Source organism: Engystomops pustulosus, chromosome 5 (genome assembly GCF_040894005.1).
Source record: "Engystomops pustulosus chromosome 5, aEngPut4.maternal, whole genome shotgun sequence".
Classification (NCBI taxonomy): domain Eukaryota; kingdom Metazoa; phylum Chordata; class Amphibia; order Anura; family Leptodactylidae; genus Engystomops; species Engystomops pustulosus.
Window position 1 is genome coordinate 62,797,045 of NC_092415.1, and position 24,699 is coordinate 62,821,743.

At 39.5% G+C, this 24,699-nt stretch overlaps 1 protein-coding gene across 7 annotated transcripts in view; it reads left to right on the top strand.

The window, feature by feature from the left end:
• Positions 1 to 24,699, top strand: part of PTPRM (protein tyrosine phosphatase receptor type M) — a 490,017-nt gene that overhangs the window by 177,499 nt on the left and 287,819 nt on the right. For all 7 annotated transcript variants that reach the window (XM_072152202.1, XM_072152207.1, XM_072152203.1 and 4 more), the window contains exons 6-7: positions 4,472 to 4,646; positions 13,867 to 14,160. In XM_072152202.1, the coding sequence (XP_072008303.1) occupies positions 4,472 to 4,646; positions 13,867 to 14,160 (469 nt within the window). The remainder of the gene's footprint in view (positions 1 to 4,471; positions 4,647 to 13,866; positions 14,161 to 24,699) is intronic.

A 24,699-nucleotide genomic window follows, 5' to 3' on the forward strand; every position in this document is an offset into this window, starting at 1 on the left:
TCAGATGAACAGAACAGAACTTGATTCCATCAAGTTTTCGGCAACAAATCTGCTGCGTGTGGATATACAGTATCCTTGCAACCTTTCTACCATCATCTATTTTTTGTATCTAGTTTGCTTTATACTTTTACAGCAATTAAAGTCGAACTTTGCTTCATGAATAAATATTATATCATTTCTTTGCGAACAACTTTTACTGAATTTCTAATTTCTTACTCTTAGATATCTAAGATTTATTTCCATAACAATAGTCTCATTAGTTTTACAGTCTGCACAATTGAAGATATTGTTCTTGTTACAAGGCTAAGTTATAGATAGTTTACATATCATTAAATCCGTTTGGCCTTCATGTGTTTACAAAGGCTACACAGTATATGTTTTTTTTTCTTTCAAAAACACATGGATATGCATCAATAGTATTCAATATTCAGACAATTCTGCAGACTGATAGAAGATTCGGGGCTCTCAGTCTTACAAACTGGTAAAGGAGTGAAAGGAGAATTGCAGAACCGAAGATACCGGGGTTATGGAATACTTTTTCATAAGAAGCTTCCATTCCCATTCCTAGCTGACTCCCAACTATGAGGTTACCTGCCCATATCTCCAGTTCTGTAGCTCACAGAAACATATACCTGTCCTGGCAAAAGTATTCTTCTTATGTTCACATGAGTTTGGAAGAGAACCTGTGAGGCAAATTAATGCCCCAAAACAAAATATATTTTCATAAACTGCCATTAGAAAGCATTGCTTCTATCCCTGACAGCATGTATAATGAAGTGCTTCCTGGTGCTGCGCCCCCTGCAGACTGTGTGTCTGTGAGATACTCCTATACACAGGACTGACAGCCTGTATAATGATGTGAGGTATAATGGTGTAATGGCTCCTGGTGCTGGAGCCCCCTGCAGCCTGTGTGTATGAGATACTCCTATACACATGACTGACAGCCTGTATAATGATGTGAAGTATAATGGTGTTATGGCTCCTCCATGTGCTCCTGGTGCTGGCGTCCCCTGCAGCCTGTGTGTATGAGATACTCCTATACACAGGACTGACAGCCTGTATAATGATGTGAGGTATAATGGTGTTATGGCTCCTCCATGTGCTCCTGGTGCTGGCGTCCCCTGCAGCCTGTGTGTATGAGATACTCCTATACACAGGACTGACAGCCTGTATAATGATGTGAGGTATAATGGTGTTATGGCTCCTCCATGTGCTTCTGGGAACTGGCACCCCTTGCACCCTGTGTATGTGTAGGAGATACTCCTACACACATGACTGACAGCCTGTATTATGATGTGAGGTATAATGGTGTAATGGCTCCTCCATGTGCTCCTGGTGCTGGTGCTCCCTGCAGCCTGTGGGTATGAGATGCTCCTATACACAGGACTGGTAGCCTGTATAATGATGTTACACTCATGGTGATGGCTCCTCTATGTGCTTCCTGGTTCTGGCGCCCCCTGCAGCCTATGTGTGTATGAGATACTTCTATATACATAGCTACAGCCTGTAGCAGTGGTAACAGCCTGAACTGCTGTTACTCCTATACTCTACTTGTGTAGCTGATGACTGTGTCGCTCACACAGACACTAGCAATGCTATACTATTCTTTACACAAAGACATGAGCAGTGGGAGGGGAGGGGTAACAGGGGTGATGTTACTTTCCCTCTCCATGTGCCAAGGCTCATTTGCATAATAAAGACAAGATGATTTTAGAAATATTAATGTATGAATTAACTAGATAAAGGCTGGGATGGAATCCTTGTGATCTGCTCTAGCAGGTAATGTGACAGAAATAGTTACAGATACCTGATGAAAGGTGTTCTCTAAGTCAACAGAGCCAACTAAATTATTGGGTCAGAATATGTCTGTATTTGCAATAATGAATAACATAGCTTGCAGAGAATTTTCATTAACAAACACATATTGAAATGGTATGTGTGAACCTATAAATGCATCCCTATTCAGTGGCATCAATTAAAGTTTTATCATTTAATCATTCCTACATATACATTAAGAATAGAACACACGGTTACAGGCAGTCTCTGACTTAAGAACACCTGACTTAGAGACAAGTCCCGGGAGTCATGGTGGCTGAGTGGGTAGCACTTCTCCCCTGCAGCGCTGGGGTCCTGGGTTCTAAGGTCAACATCTGCAAAGAGTTTGTTTTTTTTCTCTGTGTTTGCGTGGGAGTCCTCCGGTTTCCTCCCACACTCCAAAACATACTGTTAGGTTATTTAGATTGTGAGCCCCATTGGGGACAGGGAACAATTTGCCATACTCCTTTTTAAAGGAAATCTACTATTAAAACCAAGCACGATAAACCAGATGCACTTACTCATAGATCCAGGTACTGTGACTGTGGTAATCACCCTTCTTAAATCAGCTTTTAAAATTATGCTACTGATTATAATGCAATGAAAACAATGCTAAAGATTACCACAGTCAAGGTGTCAGGATCTATGTGTAAGTGTCTATGGTTTATCATAGTTGATACTGATGGTAAATTTCCTCCGTACCTCTGTACATTTCAATGATGAAAGGTGTTATATCACAGCTGGTGACTGGACAATTAAACTCACATGGTGGCATCCATTTCTGCAGTGCCAGCTTTTCTCCAGTTCTGAAGCTGTCACTACATTCAGATGATCTATCTCAAATCTAAGCTTGTCTCCTCTCAACAGGTCTGCTGTCTGGCTGGTTTTGATAACAGCCCTGTACAATATCAAAGTGTCGCATTATTCCATCCTCAGAAGTACAGAAATAAAAGTAAAATATACCAGCTATGTGAAGTGTGCACTTTTAAACTCCTAATTCCCCATAACTTCAGTATCTGTGCAATGTCTTGCCCTGACAATAGTCCAGTCATTATTTCTATAACATTATGAAGTTGCAATTCAGTGACATATAAGATTATTGTAAAAAAAAATAAATTAAAAACAATTAAAAACATTATTATGAATCTATTTGTACACTAACATTTAAAAAATGGTATTAAGTACTGATTTCAGTTATTAGGATTCTAATATCAATGTGCCATTAAGGCATATGGACATGCACATTAAGTGGGTTGTTGTTTTATTCTAATCCTGTGGTTCTATCCTCCAAGGATGATGACAAGTTCCTGCTGACCAAATGCCAAGGAGATCATTTTCCTTCAATGCAGATATCAGTATTGAGTTAAATAATACACAGGACATATTTTCACGGCCATATATGCATCCTAAACTCTGAAAATTACCTAATACAAGTATTTATCAAGTATCTATAGCCGGTTGTATATCTTTCATTTCCATTAATGTAGAATCTTTGTTATTTTAAGAATTATGATACTTTAATTTAATGATATTTATAATTAAGCACAAAGATGCAGCTTTATGTAAAACTCTATTCCAGTACTGCATTATTTTCAGCTGTTTTACATATCACATGCTCTTTGTGGTCTTGGCTCTGAAATTCCATGTGTGTAGAGATCACTTCCGAGGCCGTTGATAGTGACCTACCATAAACTGCACCTACGTGGGATGCAAGTGCCAACATTGGAATGGAGGGAGCAGTTTGGTTTGTTCTGATACATTCATATTACGTTTTAGCCCATCGTTGTAAGGAAATGTCAGGAAATTCCCAAGAAGGGTGCAATCTATATATTGGGGTGCTGTATAATACAGCACTCCAATATATATAGCATTTCTCTAATACATATACAGTACCTCCATTTATATACAGTACCCTCGAATATATCTATAGCACCTTCATATAAGGACCCATATGTGTATAAAGTGTGTGTGTATATACATATATATATATATATATATATATATATACCGTGTATATATATATATATATATATATATATATATATATATATATATATATATACTGTACATACAGCATTCCCTTGTTATAGATATACAGGCTGTATATAAGGGGATGTGCTGCAAAATAATTTTATGATTGGGGGTCACCACTAGATAAGGAACTATATTAAAGGGTTGTGGCATTAGTAAACTTAAGAACCATTGTTTTAAATGATCTATCAACACCTTTATATTGACTTGTATATCCTGTTAATTGAAAACTGTGTATATATTTCATATGTGAATACATGTTCTAAGATTTTAAACAAATGTATGTCAATATATATACAACATGTTCAATAAAAATGATTGTTATTTATTATTATATGTGCCTTTGCCTGTATCTGATTCACTTCCAGTTTTTATTCCATTGGTCAGACACTGTCATAGCAGCAAATGTGTCTTTTCTTTGAATTGTTATAAATATGTCCCCTTTTTTGAATGCGTTGCCAGCTGGATGTATGAAAAAACAGGGCAAACATAATAACAACAAAGCAATCAATCAGCTATTCTTTCCTGCCGCAGCATCTGTTTCAGAAACAGAAGAATGAATATTCAATGTACAGTTATGGAAAATACAAAAATTGAATATGGTTTTTTCCTTTTTTCTTTTCAGGGCGTAAATGGAAGAGATGCTCCTTTAAAAGAGATAACCGTGAATAATGATCGTCGATTTGTGGCCATATTTAATGTGGTGAACACAACAAAGAGAGATGCTGGCAATTACCGTTGTATGATCCGCACTGAAGGAGGAGTTGGAGTCTCAAACTATGCTGAATTGGTTGTTAAAGGTACTCTACAATGTAATGTGTGCTTCTAGTCAGCTCTTTATACTCACGTCAAGGTTATCTTTCCTGCTCTTTCATATGTTTACCTTGGAGAAGATCTGAATAAAGTGTGTGGGGGGGGGGTTCTTCTGTGAATTGATTTTAAAGTGATTTATACCAGCCATTTTCTAGAAACAAAACATTAAGGAGATCTGCCGCTTAGACATTCTCCAGCCATGATAAATTAAAGTTCTAAGCTATAGCGAACAACATTGCACTGAAGACCCAAAAGTAGAGACATATTTATGGAAATAATCAATATTAATAGAAAAGTGATGTGTAGCCAGCTACAGTCTGCTTAAAATGATTGAGATGAGCAAAGCCAAAGAACTAGTCATCAAATAGTCTTCAGAAGAAACAATAATATAAATGCCTCCTGGGCTGCAACATCAAAATCACAGGAGCTCCATTTTTCCAAATTAGATTTACTTGTTACCTTCTCAATCAAAAGCTGAAAAATTTTATGTAGATAATAAGTCAGTCCTTAAAGAGTAGCTGTAAAGGTTTTTTCCCACCAAATCAATAGCTCTTGGAATGTAAAACAACTGTGCCTATTATCTTTGTTACCTATATGAAGTAGTTTCTTTGCTATACCCCTCAGATTACCTCAGAGATGCAATAGCTGCTTCCTCTCTCTCTGCTGACAAGCCCTGCTATCCCATACTTTGTTTATAGTTTGTTTTTCAGTCGGTTTCATGGGAGGGGCTGCTGCTCCCTGCTCATTGAAAGGAGGTCAAGATCTCCCCTGTTCCTTATCAATCCCTCCATCCAAGTCTGTGATTCTACAGAACTTTCTCTGTCTCTCTCTGCATATCATGCTGCAGCAGTCAGCACACAGTGGGAGGAGGAAGTGCTCCTTCAGAATGTAACTGCATGTGAATCCAGATAACCCCCCCCCCCCCCCCCCCCGAGAGCCATCCATGTTTATTAGCATATTGTTGATTTTTAGAAGGAAGGAGGCCAAGGAAAACAAATATAAGAGCATTACCCCAGTCATAGTGCCTGGATCTATGAGTAAGTACCCCCAGTTTATCTATGCCTGATTTTGATGGTAGGTTTCCTTTAAAAGATCAATAGTTACAAATCAGTAAAACATATGTTTTCCCCCAAACCACCCCTTTATAATATTTCATTGGGTCTTGATATTAATCTCTACATGTGTATACAGACATCACAAGAAATGTAAATAGTAACCTTTCTGAACCCCAATTTTTCAATGTGGTCGGATTTGACCAAATGTTGCAAATCACATGTTGTAAATCACATATTGTGACAGTGACCAATGTACAGACGTAGGACACTACAATAACTTTGCTCTGAGAAAGATTTTCTCATGAATCCAATACATCAAATAGTACAACATGATAACATTCTTGAATGACTACAACAAAGAGTGGCCACACATTGGTATATATACAGGCAGTCCCCGGGTTACATACAAGATAGGGTCTGTAGGTTTGTTCTTAAGTTGAATTTGTATGTAAGTCGGAACTGTATACTTTATCATTGTAACCCCAGCCAAATTTTTTTTGGTCTCTGTGACAATTGGATTTTAAAAGTGTTGGATTGTCATTAGAACCAGGATTAACAATAAACCTTCATTGTAGGCACCTGTGATAACTGTTATAGCTGTTTATTGTAGCCGAAGGCTACAGTAAATTACCAACATCCAGAGGGCCGTTTGTAACTAGGGGTCGTGTGTAAGTCAGGTGTTCTTAAGTAGGGGACCGCCTGTAATTGAATAACATTGTATTGAAAAGCTGGAGTTCCCATGACACTTATTTCTCATTAGAAGGAAAGGTAAGGCAGGGCATAGCTGTTTGTTAAAAATATTGTAACCCAAGGTCTGAATAGACCACTGAAAATAGATGGGAATTTGGGTTACTCTATACTTTGCAGAAGGTTGTGCATTTATGGGATTGTTTAGTGGATTAAATGTAAAAGAGCACCTTTATCTTATTGAAGGTGGAATCTGCAGGTGATAAACAAATGAATTATCCTGAACTGTTTATTTCTTTGTTTTTATTCACTAGATGGAAAACTAAATTAAAAATAAGAATTAAAGCATCATTAAAAATATTTACAGTCCTATTACTTTCTAATAAACCTTACAGTATCAGCGCTGGTAGAAAAAAATGTGTTCTCTTTCTTTGTGAAATGTAGAAAGGTTATTAAGAAGTTTTATTGCCGACTTAGCATATAAACTAGTCCAGGGCAAGAAATAAATCTAGACCGCATTGTGGAAGGTCAGGATGTTCTGTTAATGTGGAAAAGCTCATCTGGAAATTCAGGCAATGAGCAGGTATCATCCTTAGGCTGGATTTACACGACCGGTACCCGCTGTACCGTAGCACGGCGGGCACACGGCAGCACGCGGGGAGAGGAGGAGGGGGAGAGCGCTGCTCACCCCCGCCCCTCTCCATAGGGATAAATGGCGCACGGCGCCGTATGCCCTGAAAAAATAGACATGTCCTATTTTTTCACGGGGTACGGAGCGGTACAGTACCGCTCCCGTAGGGCGCCACGCGCCCATTGCCGTCTATGGGGGACATATATCGGCTGTATATACGTCGGCCTTATATACGTCCCCCTTGCGGTCGTGTGAATGCAGCCTTAGGGTGATCTGCACTGTGGACCTCAGCTCTTATCTACTGCATAGACTGTAAATGCATTGTGCAGTGCTATACATATACAGGCGGTCCCCTACTTAAGGACACCCGACTTACAGACAACCCATAGTTACAGACGGACCCCTCTGCCCCATGTGACCTCTGGTGAAGCTCTCTGGATGCTTTACTATAGTCCCAGACTGCAATGATCAGCTGTAAGATGTCTGTAATGAAGCTTTATTGATAATTCTTGGTCCAATTACACCAAAAATTTTGAAACTCCAATTGTCACTGGGACAAAAGAAAAAAAATTGTCTAAAACTTCCATTATAAAATATACAGTTTCGACTTACATACAAATTCAACTTAAGAACAAACCTCCAGACCCTATCTTGTATGTAACCCGGGGACTGCCTGTACTGGGGCTACCAAAATAAAGTAAGCGATAGTATCCCTTATTATTATTTGCTTTATGTGCACATTAACATTGACATGGGTAGTGAGTTTTAGTCACATGACATACAAAGTGGGCTCTTGTGATGTTGGCAGAAGGTGTTGTGGCATTGCACATGACTCCCATTGGTGATTCTGATTAAGCTAATGTACAGAGCCTGGTTTACTGCAGCTTCGAACACTTTCACATAAATATGAAATGACCTATGGTGCTGTTCAATACTGTGGGGAACCATATACATCTCCACACTTTAGAGTGTGTTGCCCTGAAATCGCTTCACACTCGCAGCGAGTGCTGCCTGGATCGCCCGACCCGAATGCTGCAAACCAGAACTGAACTGACATGCTGAGTTCAGTTTCGGGCCGGGAGATTCAGGCAACACTGTGAGTTCAGCGCATCACAATCGCAAGTGTGTAAGGGGCCATAAGGTTCTGGCACAGTGACTGCTGATATCAAATGATGATTATACTAGCTTATTATATCTTAATGTCCTTTTAAAATCATTGGGTGTCCAATATCAGAACTGTTTATTTTTCACAGATAAGATAAAGTATTGAGATTTCCCATGGCCGAAAATCTTACCTAGTCTGCTCCACACTTTGATAGCCTCAAGGTCTCTTCACATCTGTATTCACCAATTCCATGGTTCTGTTCTACAGTAAAATTAGAACAATGGAGTAAATGAAATTGCTGAATCCCTTGACTGAAACCAGCGGCACTTGACAAACCTATTGACTTTTAATGGGATTGTTGACTTTTCTATTATGGTGTCATTTTTCTGGAAATAAAAGCTATTTTCCCAGCATTTCTGATGGAAGCTGTAACAAAGTCAGCGGTGCAGATGTGAACAAAGCCTTACACTGAGAGGCTTTTCTCCTACGAATAAATGTGAACACTCTGCTAGGTGCGATTCTGCTATTTCTTGCACTTTCAGATTCTTTTGTCCCTAATTTAATATCTGTCAGTTTTCAGTGACTGCTGAACAATGAGCTATGAACTGTCACAATTATCTGATGATGAAAGTCGAGATTTGGCTAATCTCTAATAAAAAAAAAATGGATGTGAAAAGTTATTTCTGTGCTAAGCTCCTCGAGTTATGTTATTGCTTCCTTGTATAGATGGGAATCTTAGATTATGATGTACAGGACCGGATTTCTCTAATACGACAGCAGACCTTTTCTCCGAGCTGTTATTAAAATACATAGGAACAAAAGGCAGGCAGCAGGGCAGTATTGATTTAATACGTTTGGAGAAGCATATTAGTCTTCTACATATGGTTCACTGGCTAAACTTTTCTAATACTGGCATGGCCACAGGTGCATTATTAACCAGACAAAGAGCACTGTAATAGTGCCTTCTGAAAAGACATCCGCTTATTGCAGGGTTCACCCTACTTATTGAGTTCAGGCAAGGAAAAGCTAGGTGTCTCTCGGCTTTTAGAAGTTGGTTTTCAGCATTTAACAGAGGGCATGTAGGGGAAACCATCTGTAGCTTTGGTGACCCACTTCTATTCAAAGCTCAGCTTCTTCTGCAAGAACTTAACTTTTTTGCTTCTAAGAAGAAAAACCCCTCATTCATTCTGCAGCTTAGTCATTTTCATTTTAAGCCTGCAGGATGATTCAAGATAATATCAGAACACTGTATGTTTTTCCCCTCCTATAAGCGATGGAGGCATTTATTGAAACATTGGCTTCTTATATGTTCTTTGAAATAGTAAGATCTGCAGTATTATTTGCGTTGTTGAAAGAAATAGTCTAAATGCATTCTTTGTATTTGTTAAAGAACTGAGTAAGCTCTATTTAGCGATAAAATGTGTTACTTATCACAAACATGAAAAATATTATGACATTAAAAGATAAGGCTTCGGCTAGGACTGTGCTCTGTGTAATATCTGCCATTTTCCAGAAGTATTAGTGAAATGTCAGTTCAATTGTCCTCTAAAAACATTAAAGAACAGTCTTTCTAAATAGGAGCCGCACGGGGCTGTAGAAAGTAGAATCCAACGTCTTGCCCTATTTTTTTAATGTTAATGTTTCCATTAATATTCTATATAATAACATTTTCAAAAAGCTGCTACAATGCAGATAGGAAGATGCTGATGGACATGTTTCTTAATTTGTACTATTTATTGTGTGTTCACTATCTACTCTGACATTCACATGTTTTAGGATTAGATAGGCTGATGATAAGGAGGGGGAAGGACTGACAGAATAGTGAGTCCTGAACTAAGCCCCCCAAGCTGTCACCTGCTTATGTACTGGTCACCACCCCAAGCGGTGGGCAGTAACTGGGGGATGGTCCCTCCATAAGTCACAGGGGAGACACAAGACAAAACTTTCAAATGAATAACACAGAAAGCGAGGTCAGGGGTCCTGGTCACAACAGAGATAGTGTATACGGTACAGAATCAGAGTCCAAGAGGGAAAGTCAAGGTTACAATAGCCAAGATCACTAACCAGAATAACAGTAGTATAGCAAAACCACAAGCAAGAAACAAAGCTGAGATCTAATATATAAAGCTGACTGTATGTATGTGTGTATAGATGTCCACTAAAGGAATCTACACTGTAGCATTTACAATCACCAAATTTTGCAGAAACAGTCAGAAACAGAGACAGTTGGTGACAGAGACAGTCAGAGACAGTCGGAAACAGAGGCGGTCAGAAACAGTTTGAGAAGGTCAGAGACGGACAGAGACAGAGAGAGAGAAAACAGTGCTGAACTGCAGAGTGAAGGGTGCAGCTCAGTCAATCCAAAACAGCAGAAACCTAAGCTGCAGTTCACACACAGAAAATGGAAACAGACATTAAGCCACCTATTCTGCCATCCGCGGACAGGTGAATGTCTTGGCACCTACTTTACATTGATATTTACCTCAATGTTTGCAGTTTCTCACTTAATGAAGTAATCTGATTTTCTACAGCTTTTTTAGCTAGTAAGAAAAATATGAAAATTATTTTCTTACAAGAATTAGTTTGCTGCAGTTTGAAGTACATTTACCCTGTGTTGCCTATGAAGTTTTATATAAACTTGTAATGTAGTTCTCTATGCTCTCCAGTAGTAGGCACTCATCTGTTTTTTTTTTGCATGTTTATATATAGAACTAAATTAAATACAAGAAAAGGAATTATAAAATGCCCCAAATGTTATGTATGCTAATGCACTCATAGGTCCTTATCAGGCTTATCAGTTTAATGTTAAAAGTGTATTTTACAAGGAGGAAGGCCATGGATAACAAATAGTGTTCCTAATTTATATGGGTGGATTTTGATTGAAAATCATTGTTACAATGAGTAGAACATTTCCCTCCCCCCTGCTCTCTCTGCTCTCTCCCTCCTCCCTCTGCCTGTGTAATCTAGCAGCAGCAGGAAGTACAGGGGGAGCCTGCTCAGTATAAAGCCTGTGATAAGACATCAATGAGGGGCTCTAGAAACATCCCCCAGAGCCCCACAGGCTTATCAGTTTAATGTTAAAAGTGTATTTTACAAGGAGGAAGGCCATGGATTACAAATAGTGTTCCTAATTTATAATGGTGGATTTTGATTGAAAATTTATTTTGAATGACTTCCACTTAATCACCTCTTCATATGTTTAGCACTGTCCACTGCCTGGATCTGCTTTTAAAAGGGGGACAGGTATCAGCTATTATGCAGCCAATAATATTCACTATTCGCTTTTAGCCCCAGTTACTTAACCATATACTGACCTACTGCTACTTCTGACAATAAAAGGTTCATTATATCATAAGCGGGAAGTGAGACATGTCTGGCAGCTTGTGTCACAAAAATTAGTGTGCTGAGTAAAGTTAAGCTATTTACAGTACTTAAATTGGAACATATCACATTTGATCAAAGCTTATGAACCAGGCATCGATATGAGCCATATACTTAATGGAGTATTCTCATCTGGGCATTTACATTTAATTTAATTCATCTGCCAAATATATACATTTCTTTAATTGCATGTTATTAAAAAAAATGTCCCTGATGTAATCATGTTGTTCCTTAGAAACTAGATAGATGTCCTTGGATATGACCACCTCCACCCTATTCTAGCAGTGGCCAGACACAGGACGACTGTGGGACATGCAGTAACTCCTGGCCATTTCATATGCAAAAACTATTTGTTTCTTTGTGCAATCTCTCCAGCAGCCGTGGTCATATTTAAGGACAGCTGTCCTCTTCATCTACGGGACCATATGACTACATCTATGGAAAAAATTATATTCACACATTTGTTTTAATAACATCCAATGGGGGAATTGTATGTATATGGCAGATGTATTAAATGTGAATTTTTATTACCCCTTGTTTTATGCTTTGTTGGTAGACCTCTTATGATTTAAGAACTCCGCTTTCTGCTCTGATCCATCACTTGTATCCTCTTTTCTACTTCACCTCTCTTCTCTCCCTCTTGCCATTCAAGTAAAAAAAAACTGTGAGAAGCAGGAGCTGCAGTTCCCTCTCCCCTTCCTCCTTTTACTATTGGCTGTGTTTTAGTTGAGGGAGATACACAGTATGCCAGTAGGTATCCTTTCTCAGAAAGTGTTTTACATAGACTCTTATATAATACATATTGTACATAGCTCATTCCAGCTTATTGTAGGTGAAGGGGACACTCTTGCCATTTGTGAGTTAAATATGTATATACTCTGTCTTTATAGTCTTTGTAGCAGGAGGTGTCGGTATCTAGGTTTTGTCTAAGAATAAGCTGTCCCTGTGCTTTGTTTAGCCTCTGGGATAGTACTGCCTCATTGCTTCTCACTACCCACTATGCACAAGTGGCTGCAAATAGCTTTGGGGTTTCCACAAATAATAGAATACAGAAGCTCTGAATGTCTTGTAACACTGTTACCTAATTGCTGTATCCTGTAACCCTTTCGACCTTACCTTTGCATCTCAGCTCAGCAGTTCTTAATATATAGATCAAAACAAGAAAGTAATTAAGTGATCTTTCAGCATGGTTACACTCTTGCCTTAGGATCTCCCATGCAGCATTGTATTGCGTCCTGGTTCAAGAAATAGCTTAATCACTTAAATTGATGTTAAATGATTTTGAGTTGGTGCGGAAGTGTTTTCAGCACACGGCTCCTGCACATGGCATTCACTCAATCATTACTAACGCAACAGCCAGTGGCTAAAAAGAGATCATACAGGGTGATTTCATAGAAATTATTGTACATTTTTCTTATTATGTTTCTACTAATAAATTCAAAGACTATAGGCTGTAAAAGATTACATTTTCCTTAATCAAAATGTGCCCCAAACCCTCAATTTATAGAAGTGTACAACTGACCCTTAAAGGGATTTCATGGATTTTTGTAAACCAAGCTTAATCTCTGTATAATTATTATCATCGATTTTTAGAGCACCTTTGCATTGCATTCCATGGTGCTGTAGATTTTAAAAGGGTTTTACACTTATAGAACTAAATAGTACATCAGCAAGTACAATGGATGCTAATTTAAGTAGATGGCTTTACTCATCCAAATAACAAAATAGTCATTCTAAAGTGGGAGGAGGCAATAGGTGAAAGAGGAGGTTATGTTATGGTAGGGTAACCATGGCAAATTTTATGGCAAGTCCAGTACCACAGTAGCAGGGAATCCTAGGAGAAGCCTTCAAGTTGGTTGTGAAAAGAAAAGATCATGAAACTCTGTTTAGTGAAAATCTATGTATTTCAATCATGTGAGAGATCTTCACTGCACGCATCGCAGCCCCTCCCCCAGGTTATTGCTGTCCTGTTACAACAGAAGCCAGCCACTGCAGTGACTCATAGCAGAGGGGAGGGGCTGAGCCACAGTCCAGCTACAATCCTCAAATATAAATGCATCCTGCTACTTATTATATACAAAGGTATTGTTACACAGATCTTCAGGGCTGCTACCTAATTCTCTCTGCAGCTTTCTGTAGTCAAAACTGCTGACATATTCTCTCTAGCTTACCATAGGGAGTGTCCACTGTATTACCGAATACTTCAGACTCAGATATCATATCTAGCTGAGGAGTTTAGCCAGTCCTGCTGAGAAGTGCTACATCTGTATACATATTGTCAATTTGTGAATGTCATGTATTGAAATGTATGTAGAATGAATACTGATACATCCTGGACTTTATTGCAGAGCCACCTGTACCTATTGCACCACCTCAACTTTCATCTGTTGGAGCAACATATTTGTGGATACAACTCAATGCTAACTCAATAAATGGAGATGGCCCCATCATTCAGCGTGATGTGGAATATCGTACTACCAGCGGGTCCTGGTCTGATGTCCAGTCTGTGGATTCATCCAGCTATAAGATTGGACATCTTGATCCTGACACAGAATATGAAATAAGTGTCCTGTTAACAAGACCAGGAGATGGTGGAACTGGATCACCTGGACCTGCATTGAGGACAAGAACTAAGTGTGCCGGTGAGTGGAAGCAAATAGAGTATTTGATTTCTCTGGTTATAAGAACTTCAGCTTCTTCCAATGTCATGAGTGTTAGTACAGCGTGACCTTGAAGCTTTGCTGTATGCTGGCGTTTTTTATCATAAGATTTATATGTAAAGATGATAGCTAAAGAAGCAGTGTTTCAGCTGGAGCATTATGCGTATTGTGCAGTATAATCTTAAGCCTCTCAATTGTTACAAGCCTTACGGGAAGAAGAGGGGTGGGGGGCACATGCATTAATGCAAAGTTGGCTTACAGGAAGAATTTTTCTTCTCTGGTTAAAATAATGCAATATTAAATTATATGACTTGCGTAGTGTTTTACTGTCTCCTTGCACATACTGTAAGAAGAGAAAAAAGGTGCATCTGGCATTGCTCATACAACTTCTGAGCAGTTCATTTTCAGATCACTCCAGTCAATAAATTAACCCTTTATTTATATCATGTTAGAAATGAATTTCTCTTAAATTGAAATTGTGACCTTGGTATAGTCACCAGTCGTTAAAGGTAATCTGCCATGAGGATTTTGGCTTACGTGCCATCATTAAGCCATTTTCCATGTTGGCTACAGGACTATATACTTCTATTTTCTGGGAAGTTCAGCTTTATGCAAAAGGGGAACTTTGAACACAGTATACAAAAAATCGCAAGAAGTCATGGGGACAGAGAAGAGTCCCCCTCATGATTCCCTACAGGCCATTTGTAAATAATAAAGGAAATCTACCATTTGATTTCATGCATTATGAAGCCAACATACCTTAAGAATGCTGCTGCTACACTCATGCAGGAACAATTCTTGTTTAATCCCTGAGCTGAGTAGTTTTGCTGAAAAATCAATTATAGAATTATGATAATGAGGCTCTGTCGCTTCTGTGCCTGGCACCAGCGCTTCTCATATTACATTAGCTATGCACTGCTCCAGAGAATGATGTAATCACTGTGTTGGGCCTGACAGGCAAAAGTAATCAATCACTGCACCATCCCCCAGCTGCTGTGTATGAGTCATCCAGCTCAGGTCAATTAGTCCTATATGGACAGTTCAGGAAGGTCAGTGTAAAGTGTTTATAAATGGCAGATTAAACAAGATATGTTTCTGCATCAGTGTAGCTACAGTATTCTCAAGGTATTTTTGGGTCATAATGCATGAAATCAAATGGTAGATTTCCTTTAAGTTCTAAATTAAGAAAGAAACTACACATCATTACTCAAGCAACCTGATGTTCCTGGTTCTATGGACTCAATATTATCAATCCAAGGATAAGGGCAACAACACTCCAAGGTATCAGTATGACCCCATTGTGTAAACAGTGATGTTTACACAATGGGGCAGATTTACTTACCCGGCCCATTCTCGATCCAGCGGCGCGTTCTCTGAACAGGATTCGGGTCCGAACGGGATTCATGAAGGTAGTTCCTCCACCGTCCACCAGGTGGCGCTGCTGCGCAGAAAATCATCTGCACGCGCCGGAATACACCGAGCTGGACCAGGTGAAGGTAAGCGCTTCCCAAGCGACACATTTTCGGTTATTAAATGCGGCGGTTTTTCCGAATACGTCGGGTTTTCGTTCGGCCACGCCCCCCCGATTTCCGTCGCATGCATGCCAGTGCCGATGCGCCACAATCCGATCGCGCGCGCCAAAATCCCGGGGCAATTCAGGTACAATCGGCGCAAATCGGAAATATTCGGATAACACGTCGGGAAAGCGCAAATTGGGCCCTTAGTAAATGTTCTAGCGTCACCCTGTGTCAAAAATAATAAATGCCCCTCTTCATCTTTTGAATCAAGAATAAAGCCTCTTCCTTGGAATTTTGGAGGCTTGCTTAACTACATCAAGATGATGTGATTATAGCTCAGAAGTTAGCAGGTGCTTGGTGATTTCTAGGTGGGGTGTTGCCATCCTGCCCATTTTTTTAAGTCTAAGCGGTGTTAACTTTGATATGTAATGTAGAGTATGTTTGTTATTGATATCAAGAGAGTCCAATTTGTCCTTGGGCAATGGGATAAGCAGAGGTCGCACTAAAGTTGTTCTTGCAGAGTAAAAATATGCCTCTTTGTATTTTTGAGGAGTATTAATGGCCAAGGAAGAGTGCAAATAGGATTTGATCTAATGGGTTTAGTCATTTGATGGACTCATCACTTAAAAGTGCTTAAAATGCTTATGTTATGAAGCAGAAAACTGAATGGAGGAGATTTTGATCAGGATAATCTGTACCAAAATCCACCATGTGAACAAGCACTAAGGCCTGTGATTCCAAACACTATTCAAGTGCAATAAGGAAGAGCAGGACTGAGATAATGGGGGTCATTTACTAAGGGCCCGAATCATGGTTTTCCGACGTGTTTCCGAAATATTACCATTTTTCCTGAATTGCCCGGGTTTTTGGCGCACACGATCGGATGGTGGCGCATCGGCGCCGGCATGCACGCAATGGAAATCGGGGGGCGTGGCCATCAGAAAACCCGACGGATTCGTAAAAAACGCTATTTTAAAAAAAAATGTGTCGCTTGACACGCACTTACCTGCACCCAGCCTAGCTTGGTGAACTCTGGCGGACCTCGGCGCACTACCTTAATGAATCGCCGGAAGACATGAATCAGCATCAGAGAACCCGGCACTGGATCGCGAATGGACCAGGTAAGTAAATTTTCCCCAATGAGTTCAGTTCTGGTTTTCAGCGTTTGTGCCAGACTTTAGAACCTGCACACACTGTAAATGCCATCAGGTTGGATGCATCATACACGCTAGTGTGCAAGGGGCCTAAATCCTCATCAAAAAGCCTGACAGATTGTGGTACCAAAAGTGATGTGGATTTTCTTAATGAAATGTGAACAGATCATTAAAGCAGGTTACTGTGAGTGGGAATGATGGCATTTTTAATCCGTGCTCGGGCAAAAAAAACACTGTAAGTGCCACATGAAGTATTTAAACAGTTAGAGACTTGTACAGGCATTATTGCGACTTCTGGGGATAAGGAATTTCCAAGAATCAGGGCAAATAAAAGGCAAATAACGCCAGCCTTTCCTAGGTGACTTGTGGATAGATAATAAACCATTGATATTGTTCCCTCTAATACAGGCCATACAGAGGTTGTCCCAAAACAGGCCAAGCAGGGGAGTGACATTTACATATGTTGATGTACGTGGGTGCCTGGTCAGTGTGATACCCAGATATTTGAATAACTCAGCCACTTTAAGTCATGGATGAAGATGGAAGGAGGCGAGGAATGTAATACAGGATTTATTCCAGTTAATATGTGAATAATGGCCATAAGTATTAATAACATCAGTAATACGGGGGAGGGAGATATCAGGATGGGACATGGAAGATCGTACACGTATAAGACTTAACAGTCTTGCTCTGAGCCTCGAGGAATACTTGAGTAAGTGGGGTCAGCATGCAGTTGTATATTAACTGTCTCAATAGAAAGACCAAGTAGAAGGAAAGACAAGGGACAAAGGCCCAATCTTTATCCAATGCAACTCCAATTTGGGCAGACATAGAACTGTTGACAGGAGCCTAAAGATAAATTACCCCCATAGAGTTTTTATGTTATACAGTACAAATGACAAAAGCATAAGTCTCCTTACACTTGTTGTGTCTGAGAAGTTGTACCATCTATGCCTGGCACTCTATACCCAGCAATCCATTACTAGAGATAGCTTCATAATAAGAAGGAAGTCCTTTATTATCTGTTATCACTTATCAGATATCTACTGTATATCCTGGTTGTTCATTGGAGTGTAACCTTCTGCAGGCAATTGTATGTAGGGTATGTAGGGCCAGTGTTTAATGTAAAAAGTATTTTGAACACACAATAAAGGAGGTACAATGGCCCCTTGTGCACTGTGCCAGTTTCAATATTTTGCCTGTGCCCCACATCCCATAATGGCGGTTGATAAAGGATAGTATGTAACAGAGCAATGGGTCTAGCCCAAAGATGTTAAGATTGCCTCCCTCCCAGGGTATTCCTTGAATTATGTAATGGAAACCAATGTATGAAATGTGAATTATACCAGTCAAAGCAACAGTTTCTACTACTGTTTGTATATTATGTTATACCTTATTTGTAGGAAAACTAAATAAAATGTTTTTCCAAAGAGGAGCTTATGACCAGATCCATCTACCTTATTTCTCTAGTGAATAACACTTCAATTTCTTTATTAGATTTTCTATGATGTGTCATTTCATGGAGGCCATACACAGCTTTTGTCACACCTTGTTTGGCATTTTGGTGCACTCTTGTTGCAGCTAGACTACAAAAGTGGAGGGGGGCAATGCTGATGGATCTATTACAGTGCCTGTGCTTATAATCCTGCTACCTGGGTTAGAGTAACTTGTACATTTATGATTTCAATTTCTATATAGAGCTGAAGGCCTGTGTCAGGTCTTAGTGTTGCAGTTTGAGTTTTCTAGGCTGAAAAACACACCCAGGTTACTCTTGTTATCTGTATACTCTTTGTGCGTTTGCTGTGTATTAGATCCTTTGCTTGTACCTTGATTGTTCTTTGCCTTAAAATATTGTGCCTTAGTACAACCTTGGTTTTAACTCGGTTGTCAACTTTGCTATTTTCCTGTCTATTGCTCTTAGTACATTTGTTTTTCTGTTCTGTAAACTAATCTAGAGTAAAGTTTGTCACTCAGTGGTCACCTGTAATTTAGCATAAGACTGACAAGTAGCCAGGGAAAAATGTTTTAGGGAGCGCAAAGCGTGTACTTCTTCTCTTTTTTGACAGCCTGGTCAAGCTGTCCTCGATCAACCGTTTGAGGAAGAATTATATCATTAGACTAGTGAAGTGTATGACTAGACTAGGATTGCACAGATACCAGAATTTTGATTGTGATGTGTTACCCAGAAAAGTATCACAATACTCTATACTGATGCAATACTTTCAGGCTGCATTCACACATGGCATTTTGGATTCATCAAACCGCGTGCATTGAAACACATTGCGCACATTGCGTTTTTAAATGTTACAATGCATTTGGCTACTCTGGAAACGTTTTGGCGCATCCAAAATGCCACATATGAATGCAGCCTGAAAGTGTAAGCAGATGTGAAAATGTTTACACGGCTGCTTACACTTACAGCGATGAAGAAAAACCCTTCCAGAGTAGCCAAATGCATTGTAACATTCAAAAACACATGCATTTTGACGCATCCAAACACCACATGTGAATGTACCCTCAAGAAAAGAAAGGAATTTTCAGAATTTTACATTATGTTTAGAAATGCAATGCAAATATCTGTGGGCGCGGCTCAGCCCAATTGCATTTGCATTTCCATTGAAAAACATGCAATCAGTAATGGTCAACCAGTGATTTGCGAGGAGAAACTTTAGTATTTTATGACAGTGAAGTAAATGTGTGGCAAAAGTTATCCTGGTAATGTTAATATAAAATAGTATACTAAATAGTATGATTTAGGGCTCATCTAGACGGGCATTTTTTGATATCCGTACGCTATCCTTTTTTTGTGAATGGCAAACGGACCCATCGTTTCCTATGTCACAAGTCTGTTTTTTTTTCACAGATGAGCAGATGATGATATTTCCCTGGTGGCTTGGTCCCTGCTCTGACGCTAACCTGTCCGATATCTGCTCTATGGGACTTCCCTGCAGACAGAGTCTGTACAACACTAGAAGTCTCTCAGTACCACAAGTGACAGAAACCCAGTATTAAACCGTTCTCACTTTGAAAGTATTGCACAAGTACTGAGATTTTGATGCATTGTGCAACCCTAGAATAGGCAGTCTTCTGCTGTGCCAGATTTATTACTTTGCCTCATGCTGGATGATTGATCTCGAGTAGTTTAAGACAATTTATACTTTGTACCATCTATTAGTTGGTATAGTTTACTGCGCCATATTTTGCCACACCAACATTTATTTGGTGCACAAACTTTTTGCCGTGAGGATATGCCTCCTTTGTTACCCTAGTTGGAAAAGTGTCAAAAACTAGTTTAAAAGCCTTGATAAATGTTGCACAAGGCATTTTTAGGCAGTTTGTGGTTCCAAAGACACCAACATTCTGGTGCATGTAGATTGACAAAAAGTAGATCAATCTGTACTAAGTGCAGTTTGTCTTGTGACTGTGCAAAATGTACCTGATTATTGAAAACTGGTGCACAATCTTCAATTATCTGCCACACTCTGCACTGGTTGGGAAGAGTGAACCAGCTTTTTTTAGGTGCATCTTTAACATACAGCATGCGACACAATTCTTTTGGTTTGCTTTATTAAATGTGTTGCAAACTCCGTCTAAGCAGTAACAAACCCCTTTAAGTGCATATTTTTTTCTTTCTTGTCGGACATTGTAAAACAAATCTCGTGCAGACACTATATAAATGCATGTGCAAGCTCCAAAGATGTTCTTTTATGTGCAAAGTCAGACAGAAAACTGGTGCAGCCAGAATAATAGTTGCGGCTGCACTATTCTTCATGCAACACAAATTTCTTTAATGTAGAGGACGTTCTGGTGCTCAATTGGACCTTGCACCACATTTATCATGCAAAGTCCACACAAATGTGTTGCACTTCCCATGTTAAAAGTGCACCAAAAAAAGTGGTGCACTCTGTCGGGGCAGTACAGAGGGCACCAGATTCATGCAGGACGTGCACCAGAAATCATGTATCTGGCGCCCTCTGCACACTACACAGGCACACTACACATAATGCAGTTTGCACTGTTCTTAGTAAATGTGCCCCACTGTGTCTAAACTTTGTGGGGTTTCTCTTTTCAGTTACACATTTCATTTTGTTACTTCATTATCATCTAACTTCATTTTAAGCTGCAACAATTCAATTTAGATCTCCTACCAGCTAATTTGGTTTGTTGGATGAGTTGCTTCATTGAAATAGTCTTTATAGAGAATATAGTTGTTTATACTGTTCTATAATTGGACAGGAGTTAGAAAAAAATAATAATTTTTGCTTCTTGAAAAAATGTCATCAAATGAAATTAACCATCAAATACAGAACGAAAATTACAGTACTTGTGATACATGGTGAAGGTGTGTGGTGTCACAGGTCACCAATAACTACAGCAATATCTGTAATTGTCTGGCTAATTTGACTATATTACTTTTTCATGGTAATTGTGGTAATTATGTCTTGTTTGGGGGAGTTGAGAATTGGAAAATAAATGTGAGTGTATGTTGTATCTACTATTGAATTAGGTATATGCTGTCACTTTTCAGCGTTTTTTTAGAGCGATCTTCTTCTTTAGAACTTGAAATGTGTTAGAATGTTTGCACTTATTTCAGTTTATTGAATGGATTTTTTCCAGGTCACATTATACGCACACTATAGAAATTTATGGTGCACTTTGAATAGATTTTCTCACAGTGCAAAATGTATAATGCATAAAATATTGAGTGACTGCTGAAGAAATGTGGCAGGAAAGTGTCACTTCAGTGTTCTGTGACGTTCCGTGACATCGATAATTGGGGGGCTGCGGGATTTAAACGACTTCCTAATCACTAGTTAATGGGGTTAGTAGATGCTGAAGAGCTAATGACAAACACATTAAGAATGGAAGGTGTAAAACATTGCCATCCTCAGATGTGCTTCTTCCAATTAACAACGGGAGTCAATTTAAGGGAAGAGTCATTGCACCTGGTTAATGACAGTGATAATTACATGCTGCCATTCTGAAACTATGGGGACTAGAACAACTCCACATTCACATCACCATTCTTATGGCTAGGAGATCTCTGCTGCAGTACTTAAAGGAAACCTACCACCACAAATCTACCTATAAAGGTAGATCGGGTGGTAGGTGAATCAATGGGACGTGAGGATAGCCCTTTTAAGGGCTAATCCTCACGTCCCCGCACTGTTTTATAAACTTTTATTACATTAATATGTTAATTTACTTATGCGGCTACTGGGGCGTGGAGTAGCCGCATCTGAGGTTACACGAGGCGGCTACTCCACACCCCGGTAGCCACATTACCCCCCCTACTCACCATGTTCGGCGCGCAGCTGCTCGTAGCTGCGCGCCCTCGTCCGCCGATCCTGCCGTCTGCGCATGCGCAGAACAGCAGGCCCGCGCCTGCGCGGTCACTGCTCTGAAGTCGGGGCTGCGCAGGCGCGGGCCTGCTGTTCTGCGCATGCGCAGACGGCAGGATCGGCGGACGAGGGCGCGCAGCTACGAGCAGCTGCGCGCCGAACATGGTGAGTAGGAGGGGTAATGTGGCTACCGGGGCGTGGAGTAGCCGCCTCGTGTAACCTCAGATGCGGCTACTCCACGCCCCAGTAGCCGCATAAGTAAATTAACATATTAGGGTAATAAAAGTTTATAAAACAGTGCGGGGACGTGAGGATTAGCCCTTAAAACGGCTATCCTCACGTCCCATTGATTCACCTACCACCCGATCTACCTTTATAGGTAGATTTGTGGTGGTAGGTGCCCTTTAAACCCATTCATCTTATGATGAACTCTCTTATGTAATCTATTGCCAAGGTGAACAACCTGATTTTTATATCTTCTGCTTTATGTGTCCGAAAATTTCAAAATAAGTTTTTACAGACACATGAAAATGCAATAATGAATAATTCTTTAGCTCAGAATACTCATATAAATATATTACAAGCATTTACTGTGACATTTAAAACATGGTAATTATTCCCCATTACTTATAATCATCAGAACATGCTCTTCCTGTTTCCCATTGCGTTTTCTATTACTTAGTTATTTGTATTACTTTTTATCTATCGTCCTTTAAACAGGACCAATTTGGCAAGCTCTGTGAAGCGCTGCGTAATCTGTGTACACTATATAAATAAAGAATTATTATTATCATTATTATTATTTGTCATTTGGTTAGATCTGTCAAGTGAAAGCTAAACTTTCACCTAGTGTAGCGTTACCAACTACTGATTTTGAAGGAGCAGTTCTAACCATGCAGCTTTAGCAACCTTTATGTATGTTGTTAGTAGCAGCAGTACTGTGAAAATCCAATTACGGTATATTCCTGGATTAAAGGAAACCTGTCATCAGGTCTCTGCCACTAGTCCTGTCACCTCTACCTGTTGGAGCAGCTCACAAGGATCCCATCCCAGTCTTTATCTAGTTATTTCATACATTAATCATTATAAAATCATCTATTCTTTATCATATAAATGAGGCTGGTCACATGGTCAGAGGCAGTGATGTAACCCCTCCCCTCTCCTCCCCCTGCTCATGTCTGTGTGTAATGTATAGTAAAGCATGGCTAGTTTCTGTGCTTTATCTGCTGACATGCTGCATCCTCCTAATATACAGGTGAGAGACACAGACATCAGATACACATGAATCTGACATGTTCTGCTGTAACATGGCTGCAGCCTGGAGCTGCTGTATCTCTCCTATACACACACACACACACACACACAGGCTGCAGGGGGCGTGGCCACCAGCACCAGGAAGCACATCATTATACAGCCTCACATCATTATACAGGCTGTCAGTCAAGCACTGGGGGTGTTGCTGTACCTCCCACTCATGAATAGAGTGGACAGCTTGAATATGCTAATGCTTCATTGGACATTTCACAGGTCATTTGCATACAGCTTTAGGACCTCATTGCTTAGGTTTACAGGCATGTAGAGGGACAATGAAGGGATAGAGGCAATGCTTTCTAATGGCAGTTTATGAAAATATATTTAGTTTAGGGGGGTTATTTTGCATGACGGGTTCTCTTTAATGTTGGACTCAGGGGACTTTGGTTCTCTGCTGTGTGAGATATCTTTATTGAACAGCTCCACAAAAGCATATACACAGAATAGGGGGGATTTATCACCCTACTTGCAATAAAATTCTGGTGTCATTTGTGCCAAAAATTAAAAAAATAAAAATGCTCTGCGTCACATTTTTCTAGACTTTTTAACAATTTTTTGACACAGCATAAACAGCATGTAGAGGGCTCTGTATAAGCTTTTAAGACATACGACATATTTTGTGTTTCTAATGACCTCTCAAGAAAGAAAATCCATTTTTATCTTTTTGCAAATTAGCTTTTTTGGTGCACCAGGAACGGGGCTATATTTTCTAGTGTATCTATTTGTTATTTATATGCACCACCCAGCTCCTTACCTTTACCCAATGATTGACAGCTTTTGCGGAAACACAAATATAAAGGTATGTGTAGAAAGCAGATGAAATAGCGTACACAATTCTGCTTTTACTTTTAGAATTGTTAGACACCTGGGAGACTCCCTATAAGTACAATACTTTGATTATTATTTCTAATAGATTTTATTATATATTCTGTTTATTCTTTTTTATATAATTAGATAGATTTTTTAATGAATATATATTTCTATCTTATAGTGACCCTAAAATGTATCCACACGGAATGTCAAAGCGGCAGATTTTCTATCCCTCAGCTTTTCTAATATAAATTCCAATTGTGTGATTTTTATGTAGATTTTTTGCATATTTACGTCATGTAATGCTTAGGGTGTAATCCTCAGTGAATAATAACATTTCAGGTCCACTTGCGTGGCGGTTTATTAGTGGCAGCTTGTGAAAGACAT